Here is a 10,350-nt window from a genome sequence, read left to right on the forward strand (position 1 = left end):
TACCCTATTCTAACTCTAACATGCTCCTGATTTTAAGAATAAGACGCCATCAGGAAACTTGGCAGTTAATTGTAAGCATTGTGGTGCTCCCCAAATTTCTACAATACAGATGTCCAAGCCTGGTATCAACAACAAGTTGTCAGGAAAATTTAGGAGACTTGTCTAATTAAAGAACTCGGTACGGATGCCTGTGCAAGCAATCCTTCGGTGGATCTGGTCACGTGCAAGATATGATATCTGAAAGGGGACATGTGCATGCAGACGGGGCGATACACTTTGTTGAGTTGTAGGATGTAAAGGGTGAGGGGATCAACAGCCTGTTTCTCCTGTATTTCTTTTCAAAAGCTCGTTTTGTTTGACAAAGTGTGGGTATAAGCGTTAGAGTACATAAATAAGTCTGCTAGTTGAGAATAAGTATGTGTTGTGCCGTCTGTCATGCAATCTTTGGCAGCTTAAACATCATTATGACTATCTCTCACAATTGAACTGTGGGTTAAACGCCCCCTCGTATCCCAGACAAGCATAAACTCAGAACCCTAGAGTGGGGGGGGGGGGGGAGGTAATAGACGAATACCGAAAATTATCCGGCTGTGAGGTCACTGAGGCAGCACCGCCGAGCTTCAATTTTAAAAGATTAATTTCGTGTATTGTGATTTTTTGTCGATCGCAGATACATAGATTAAGAAGAACGCATGAACCAGTCGTGGACTGCAATGTACAATCGATACTTTAAGATACTTAGCGTTCTAATTTGAACCGACCACCTAACCAACCCACTAAGCAGCTTCGCCTTGGAATCGACGTTTTAAAGCCTTCCGTCCAGTACTGGAAGCTGTACACTGTACAGCACTGTTCACTGTAAGCTGTACACTCCAGTACACTGTCTCTTGCTTCTGTTAAGTGTCGATTGTTGTGCAGATCATTGATGTAGACCAAGTACGTTATTTTCATCCTGGTGTTCTAAGGACACATTTAGAACTCTTTGAAATACCTACAAGTTCCGCTTTTTCGGGAACACACCAATGACACCAACAGACATTCGAGTTACAATAAGCGGCATACGTGTTCCGTGTTAATGAAATCCGGCACGATTTCCGACAGTAATATTCTTCGGAAATATTTTATACCAATTGCAGGCACTTACCTTCCTGAACGATTGAATTTCGAACTCAATTCAATTCAATTCAATTCGACCTCGAACTCTCTGCTCCTTGTACAGCTTGTAAAATTATTGAACCAAAGGTAGTTGCTGCTTCTGGTAGCAGAACGAGAAATCTCCATTACCACCCTGCTAAAAGAAGCAAAAAAGGAGACACGCAAACTGCACAAAGGTAATAATAATCACTAAATATGCAAGCAACAATGGACTGTACGTGAAGCTGTACGTCAGAAAAAGCGCCGTGTCCGGTTACCAAAGAGTGGAACGTTGCTTGCGCTGATAATTGGTGTATAGTCCTTCGGCTATGTCGTGCACTACGAAATGGATTATTTTTTCTTTTTTTCCTATTGTAGATGAACGCTGTCTTGTTCGTGTTGGAGACACATGTCACGGAGACTCACGCAGGATAACAGGATGGCTATGGAATCACACCACGTGCGTCCAAACATCTGTATGCGATGTGACGGGAAATATCCATGGATTTCGCGACCATCGAACCTGCATCTGCACGTGCTCGTGAGTACTATAACCATTTGCTGTATTCAATAGCAGCGGTCCTCCTAAATGTCTGAACATAATAAGAGCAACATTGTCTTCACGTTTCGATAGAAATCATAGGTAAACGAGCTCTCGGCAGTCGATAGTCAACACATTGTTACTTTGGGCACCACCACCAACAAAAAGCCGTTTTTTTTTTCTTTTCCGCTATCGTGGTGATATCACGCAGTTATGCACTCTAAGAAGAAAGGGGGTGAAAAGGTGGTAACTTCTACAGTTACCACCTGGGTCAACAGGACTTCTGATAAAGGGGGTAAAAGGGCGGTAAGAACAATAATCATATATCCCAATTGCTAGAAAAGGGCGTAAACCTTTTTTTCTAAGAGTGTGGCCATAACTGATTGGATGGGTTCATTAAGTGATATTTATGTATCATTTTCAAAGTTTGACGTTTCACTAGCTTGCTTGATTCTATAGACTTTTTGACGAACTAAGTACAGTTGCGATGATCGTTATTGTGGAGGGTCTGATTATTTCATTCCCCACATCACCACTAGCAACGGGGCAGAGTATCGCCCCTTGCGATGAAGCTCCCCATTCGTCGTCTCACAATAATGTCCTTGTTGATTCGATCGTCGTTGCCCTTCAAACACTCGCCCTATGATGAGCATAGCGCGCACGCGACATCGTGAAATATATATGCAGCATGAACCGTGCGCGTGACATTCACCGTGTTCTACTGGGATTTTTTTTTTCGGCGTGAGGAGCTACATGCGCACGTAAAACTGATAGACGCAGTCACAAATACAAGGCCATTCTATAAGTCAACATGTTTTAGCAGCGCCCCTTTTTAAAAGCGGTCTTGTGGAAATAGGCGCTCATCTTGTTTTTAGTTCTCTAACCAGGCAGGTAGAAAAGCTCACAGAATGCAGGTTACAACCGTAATTTAATCGAACGCAGATTTCTCGGTCTCGCGGCAAAAATTTGTGTCGCACGCTAACAATTGTGTTGCGGTTCCATATTTTCGTAAAGTGTCTCAATTTTAACTCTATCTCTCAAACTTATGAATGGTGTACGTCTTCTCCTCGGAAATCGGTTTCGTCTTGATCGCCACCCCTACTTTCCTGTGCTTTTCAAAATGCGGGAAATTGGAACGGGTCTGGACAGATGACAGATATGGCTGGTGGTCACTTCTAAGCATCGATTGAAAAGTTACCCGTCAAAAGAACTTGTTGTGAGTTAAGTTACAGTGTGAAAAATGTAACTTGGTTAATAACGAGGTTTTTCAGCCTGAAATGTAACTCGCAGTTACGGAGTTACTCAGAAAAAAAAAGAATGCGTTACTTCCAAGTGACTTCGGACACAAAATAGCACTACACAGATTCAGCGCGCGTGAGTTGTGTTGAGTTGAGTAGAACAGCAGTTGAGTTCGACATGGCGTTGCCTTGCGGAGGAGTGCAATAGGCTAAGACCGTTTTCGCTTATGTCCAACAGTTTGCATCTTAGTCCCTGTGGGCGCACAGTGGTTAAGGGAATAGCAAGCCGACGTGCTGTATGGCTGACCTTTCCTATTTCTTTTTCCATTTTTTTTCTGCCAATAAATCCCCCCATTGCACACAATGAAAAACAAACATACATGCCCCACTCTAATTCGGGTTGTTGACCTAATCTTCACGCCAAACGCCACAGCGCGCTTCATCCCCAGCATTACAATCACAACAACTTTATTGTGGGGCAATGAAAGGCAGGCATTACATTGCAATTCTAGATCTACGTTTCACATATATCTGGAAGCCGTTTCGCGCAAATTCAAATTATACCTCCATTTTATTGCGGGTCCACGATTGTTATTGCATTACTCCTCGTTGTAGCAGTAGGGTAATTTACAACTGTATTACAAGTGTTGTTTAGAACTTCCGACGGTATTCGATATCTAGTGACGGGAATGCCTTGATCACATAGTCAAGGCGACATAGACCACATAGACAACGACGTTGTGTTTGACGACCACAGCCGTTTGAAACAAGAATTTGCACACAGCTGTTGAAATCACAGATGGTAGTGTTCTCACGCAATTTCGGGTGACTTCCCCGCAGGACAACAGTCTTCATTCGTTTCATCTTTGCTATATCACAGTAAACCACAATCTATCTACAGGATGTTTGCTCTAACGTGTCCAGAAATTTTATTTAAAGCGAGCGTTAAAAGAGAAACGAGCGCTACTTTTCAGCTACTTGACTAAGAAACAGTTGCTACTAGTGAAGCAGTACCTGTTTCTTACTCAAGTAGCAGAAAAGTATTACTTGCTTTTCTTTTATCGCTCGCTTCAGATATAATTTCTGGACACGTTAGAGCAAACATCCTGTATATTTGGGGTTTTTACGTCGCAAGACAACTGAGATCATGAGCGACGCCACAGCGGCCGGTCTGTGGATTGCTTTTGAATACCTAAGGGTTCCTCAACGTGTGACGAAAGCTCATTACACGACACCGCGTATTTAACGCCCCTCGCGGAAGACGGCGTGTCTAAGCAACTTGTACCCTGCCACCAAGTTGCTGGCGTCCTCGGTCGGGTTCGAACCCGCGATCTTGAGATGAGATGCCGAACACGCTACCGACTGAGCCACCGAGGCCGGCTTAAACCACAATCTGTTTTGAAGACAAAAGCATGCACACCACGGTGACTGAAGGAAACTTCATTTTAGTATGTCTTTTATCTTCTTGCAGGGAAGAAGAACGTGAATTATGCAGGGACGCTAAAAACGGTGAACATTCTTCTCTCGAAAGCAGTACAAGTAACACTGACGGACCACCAACGGAGGTCCATGAGCCCGGCGAAAATGAGCCCGGACTGAGCCCTACGGGCACCCTACCCGGAGAGGGTGGAAACGACGCCACGGAACCGTTTAAAAACAATACAAGTAACATCGACGAACCGCCAACGAAGGTCCATGAGCCCCGCGAAAATGAGTCGGGACTGAGCACTACGGGCACCGTACCTGGACGGGACGGAAACGACGCCACGGAATCTTCGAAAAAGAATGACCATCATGAGGACCTCTTCACAGAAGATGCCGGGGCTGCAACGCAATCAACGAAATTCGGTGATTCTGAGCAATCGTCAACCGCTATGAGTACTTCATCTTCCGGCGATAACACCCTTACGGTATCCAGCACCAAACCCTCTTCGAAGGATGGTAGTTCTGATGAAACAACCACAGCATTTCCAAACAAGTCTGAATCATCGACAAAAAAAGACCATCATGTAGATACTTCCGCCGAAGATCAGACTACAACACAATCAACGAAACTCAGTGATTTAGAGGAATCGACAGCCACTATAAGTACATCATCGTCCGCCGATAACGCCCTTACAGTATCCAGCACCAAATCATCTTCGAAGGATGGGAATTCTGATGAAAGCACCACAACACTTGACAACTTGGGATCATCAAAAAAAGACAACCAACGTGCAGATACCTCCAACGAAGACGATGGTTCTGTGACAGTGTCAACGAAACCCGGGAGTCCAGAGGAACTGCTAACGACAACTAATCCTCCGTCATCCGGGGGTAGCACCCTTACAGTACCGAGCACCAAATCATCATCGAAGGATGAAAATTCTTATGAAAACACGACAACATTTGACAACAACTTGATAACATCGACAAATAACGACCAACTTGAAGACACCTACGCGGAGGATGATGTGTCTATAAAAGAGGCACAGACAGCCGATGGTTCTGAGGGATTGCTAACTACTACGAATCCTCCATCCTTCGGAAGTGACACCGTTGCAGTACCGGGCAGCAAGCCATCACCGAAGGATAAGAATTCTGATGAAGACATCACAAGATCTGACAACAACTTCGAACAATCAACAACGACACCTAACCCCCTTGAGCCCGGCGATGTGTTATCGACTAAAAGTAAACAAACAAATGTTGATGAAACATTTGAAAAAACTGTTACCGGAAGCACTCCGTCTGAAACAGTTGTCGGCGACGTTGATGAACCTACAACTTTGTCACCCGGTGTCACCGACGTGGGAATAGGCGATACACCAAGAGCTACAGGTGAGCGAACAAGTAGCGAATCTTCGACGCGGAAAAGTACGCCGCCGGGAAGTGTCGATGTTTCACCGCATTCTAAGAAAGAGGACGATGGTGCGGGAGGAATAGGTATTGGCATAGGTGCTGGCGTAGGAGGCATAGTTGGTGGAATCCTTACGGGCGGCATACCGAAACCTGTTCCTGTAGGCCCAGGAGGAGGCGAGGTACCAGCCGAGCCTGGCAATAATAATAATGGCAACAATGATGACGAGGCACCTGACGATAAGAGTTCTGAAGATAAGGACGAGTCAAAGGAAGACAAGAAGAAAACACCCACAATGAAACCCCCCACTACTACCACGACTACCACCACCACCACCACCACAGCATCGACGCCAGCTAAACGCAGCACTACATCGACGTCAACTACAAGCAGCACATCAACATCAACAAGTACAAGCACCACAACAGAAAGCCGCAATGATGTCTGTGAAATTGAACCCGAATTCGATTTTTCAGTCGAAGTAGATTTCAATCAGGTCTCACTTCCTGACAGCACTCAAGTCGCCGATGGCGGTTCGCAAGCGGAGAGCGGTAAATCTCCAGAAGAATCAGGAGAAGAAAAGTCCAAAGGAAGCTCAGGTGCAAGCACCGCAGTGCCAGCTTCAGATCAGCAAGCGCCTGTCAGTACAGGCTCAAGTAGCGGCACACCAAGCGAAAGTAGTACAGGTGTTGGTGACAAGGAATCAGAAAGCTATTCCCAACCAACCGAAGCCGATTTGGAAAATGGCGCACCTGCTCACCCCAGCCAAGCCGCTGATGGCGATGCACAAATAGAAAGCGGTAAATTCCCAAAAGAATCAGGAAAATCCGAAGGAGACACTGCGGTTGTCGATATAATTACGAGCTCCGCTGTGTCCGCCACACAACAGCAAGAGCCTGTCAGTACAGACGCGTTCAGCTCAAGCACCAGTAGACCAAGCGACAATGCGGAGGAAAAAGAATCAGAAAGCGGTTCCCCACCTAAAAATTCCGCGAAACCGACCCCAGTCGATTTGATCCTTCCAAACGATCCCAATTTGAAGATTAGAGACTGGCTGCATGAAATACATGGAACGCTGGAAGCTGTAACGATGTCTGGAGGCCATGTGACATTGCATATCAAAGTAAACGGGATTGCTTATAATGTCGTCGTTGATATGCAACGGCTACATGAGTTGTTGGGAGATCAATAAGCGCCAGCCGCGTGTTATATATGTTTCGTTATATCGTATATGACTGTAGACCGTGCCAGTAATAAAGCCTACAACGGGAGAAGGTTGTTCCCACTGAAATTCACTTTATTCCATCAGTAGTTCTGGACCCGTTTCCAGCAATAAGACATCTTAACGTTCCTGCATGAGGCACAAAAATACTAGCGCGTGTTTTCTTGGTGTCCTGTATGACTGTCACCGTACCAGTAACGAATACCCTATAGAAAAGCCATGTTCTTCATGACATGCGCTGTATTTCACCACGGGCGCTAGACAAGTTAACAACTGAACATCCTAGTGTTCCTAGCACAACGCCTAAAATACCAGATCACTGCAGATAATACAGGATCATTGCATTTTTGGGAACGTGGTAAATGTCTTGAACCGTGTCACGTCGTGGAGAAATCCAAAAGCCCTGTGGCGCCTGTTTGAAACGCGGCTCCGTGTCCTAATGGGCAGCGCTGCCAAATATTACAGCAAATAAAGCACACTTGAACGAGAGGCAACATAGCACAAGCTGACCTAGCAATACTAAAGATGAGAACAATCGGATTTGGCTGTTACTGGCTGGCTACACTGTCCCAGGTAGAGCACTGCACGGGCCCAATTTTCATGCAGGCGCCCGGGCCAGGCCCGGCTGCTACGGCCCGCACCCGAACCAGGCCCGACTTCTCTAGATTTCCAGACCGGGCCCGACTGTTTCCATGCTCAGGCCCGGTCCCTGCACGCCTCTGCTCTATGTGTTCTCGAGGACCAGAGGTGCATTTAGGTTTACTAAAGAGCAGAGCGCAGTGAGGAAAAAGACGTAGCTAATTGGAGGAGAGTGAGGAGGTACACTCGAACGGAGCGGCTGTGTGTGTGTGTGTGTGTATCATTGAAGTTTTTATGGCGCAAGGGCAACTTGGGCCAAAGAGTGCCAAATCAAAAGCCGCTGTGTGCTTGGTGCTTGCTTGCTTGGGAAGGCAGCGCGCAGCGGCGCGTGGGCGATACAAGAGACACTCATCTCCGCTCTATTGCGCATACACCGGTGTAAGTTGCCCTTTCTCGAACTCTCACGCGAACGAAATATGTCAGAACACCTAACCTAACTGACGCTCGTGCCGGAATTCCAGCGAGCCCGCCACACCAACCGGCCTCAAATGTGTGAGAGTGCACGTTTAAAATCCAGACCCATTACACGAAATAAGCATGATCACATATAAAAAAGTGATAGTTCTCAGATGAGAATACCATAATATCCCATACCCAATGGGGAAAAACAATGACATGAAAATTCAATTCAGCAGTCCGGTCTCGTGAAATATGTTCGCGTACATGCCCGACCATGGCCGGCGTTGTCAAACCGCATCCGGCCCGGACCCGGTGGCTGAAACCCGAGCCCGGCCCAGGCTGCTGACAAGCCGGGCTCGAGCTTTCGGGTAAGCCCGAGTCCATGGAGTACTCTACCCCAGTCAATAAAGGTCCAGTTGGATAACTTCCCTGGAGACAACTGGTTGTGTGCAACTGGTTCCAGCTGTGGTTTCGCCAACGGGTGGACTCATCCAATTTGGAACCAATTGATGTTGCCATTGCGAATAACTGGTAGATTAACTGGTGCCTCACTGGTCATCGAACTAAATTCAACTGGTGAGCTACCTGGACTAAATGGACGCAAATATTTAGCTGGAATCATTTAACAAAAATAGTTACTTACGCCATGAAACTGACTGCTGTCAATAATTCATGGTCGCCTTGGCAATGACTAGTGCGACGTACAAACACACTATTTATTTATTAAAACACATAGGCCACACCGGCGGCACAACAGGATAAAAGCAATACTTAAAATACAGTAAATGTTAACGTTTCGGGGCCTATCCAGGCCTCATCATCAGAATGAGGTTCATCCGTCACGCGTCAGCTATTTAAACAGGGGGGCGTACCTATCTGGAAGCGGACCCGGATGTTTGTTGATGCAATTTGAGCTTGTTTTGATGCGCCAGGATTCTAGATTTTTCCTTACTCCCCAGCGATCTTCACGAGCTAGAATATCGGAGGTATCTAGATTAACCGCATTACCGTTTTTTTTTTCAACATGCTCGCATAACTATGTTCGTTTGTTCGCGTTTCTTTCTACGAGGGGCGTTCAAGTCAGACTGGGACATTCTGTCTCCTGAGTGTACAAATGGCTCGCGCTACTCCTTTTTGGTCATCTTCACACGCGACAGGCCTCCGCGTTCATCACGTGGTGGTCCAAAGTTTGTGCAAGACAGAAGACACGTGCTGGACAAGATGGCCGACAACGAGGTGAGCGCGCACATCGAACAGCGAAATGTCATGAAGTTTCTCGGGAATGAAGGTGTAAAGTCATCTGAAATTCACAGAAGACTTCAGGCTCAGTATGGTCACGATACACTTAGCCGAAGCAAAGCGTTTGAGTGCTGGAAACGGTTCTGAGAGGGCCGTACATCACTGCAGGACGATCCCGGCCGGGGCGGCCAATGTACTGATAAACTGATGAAGTAGTACCCCCTTTTATTTTATTATATATGTTTGTGTCTTTATTTGTATGTTTGCACCAACCCTAGCTCTTCTTGCTCACTACCTTAAAACATGCATTATATATTATTATTTTTTAACTTCATGTTAGACCCCAGTGTCAGAGTTCCTGAGAACCTCCAACATGCGGAGCACCTGATCCTCAAGGACCGAAGGATAACATGTGTTGAACTGGCTCGAAAGACAGACCTTTCTGTGGGAACGTTGGACACTATCATTCATGAACACCTCCAGTTTCGGAAAGTTAGTGGCCGTTGGGTCCCGAGGCAGCTCTCTGTGTTTGACCGGCAGAGAAGACTGGAAATCTCCCAAGCGCTAACGTACCGTTTCGACACTGAAGGACAGCCGTTCGTTGGTCGGATCATCACGTGCGATGAAACGTGAGTGCGCCATTTCATTCCTGAGTCTAAACGCGCATCAAAACAGTGGAAGCATCCGGGCTCGCCAGCTCCCCAGAAGTTTCGAAGCACCCCGTCTGCGGGTAAGGTCATGGCGACGGTTTTCTGGGACAAGGCTGGCTGACTGAAGCAAGACTGAAGCAAAAGCGGCCATGCCTCATTACCAGAGGAGTCTTCCTCCTACAGGACAATGCACGCCCGCATACCGCGCATCTCAAGACGCGCACCTCACAGGAACTTGGCTGGGAGTTGCTGCCATATCCACCTTACAGTCCAGACCTCGCCCCCTGCGATTTCCATCCCTTCGGGCCACTGTAGGCGTTCCTTGGGGGACGCCACTTCAGCTGCGACGATGAGGTCAAGAATGCGGTCCGATCATGGCTGCTACGCGCCGGTAAGGATTTCTACGCTGCAGGCATCCACGCCCTCGTGAAACGCTGTGACAAGTGCAT

General features: G+C 46.8%; 1 protein-coding gene across 1 annotated transcript; it reads left to right on the forward strand.

Annotated features, from left to right (window-relative positions):
* The first annotated feature begins 1,465 nt into the window (after positions 1 to 1,465).
* On the forward strand, positions 1,466 to 7,015 carry LOC135365832 (serine-rich adhesin for platelets-like). Its single transcript, XM_064598533.1, has 2 exons — positions 1,466 to 1,675; positions 4,385 to 7,015. The coding sequence occupies exon 2, from the start codon at positions 4,788 to 4,790 to the stop codon at positions 6,942 to 6,944; it is 2,157 nt and encodes a 718-aa protein (XP_064454603.1). The 5' UTR covers positions 1,466 to 1,675; positions 4,385 to 4,787; the 3' UTR covers positions 6,945 to 7,015.
* Positions 7,016 to 10,350: the final 3,335 nt, after the last annotated feature.

This window comes from Ornithodoros turicata, chromosome 8, assembly GCF_037126465.1.
Source record: "Ornithodoros turicata isolate Travis chromosome 8, ASM3712646v1, whole genome shotgun sequence".
NCBI classification, from domain to species: Eukaryota; Metazoa; Arthropoda; class Arachnida; order Ixodida; family Argasidae; genus Ornithodoros; species Ornithodoros turicata.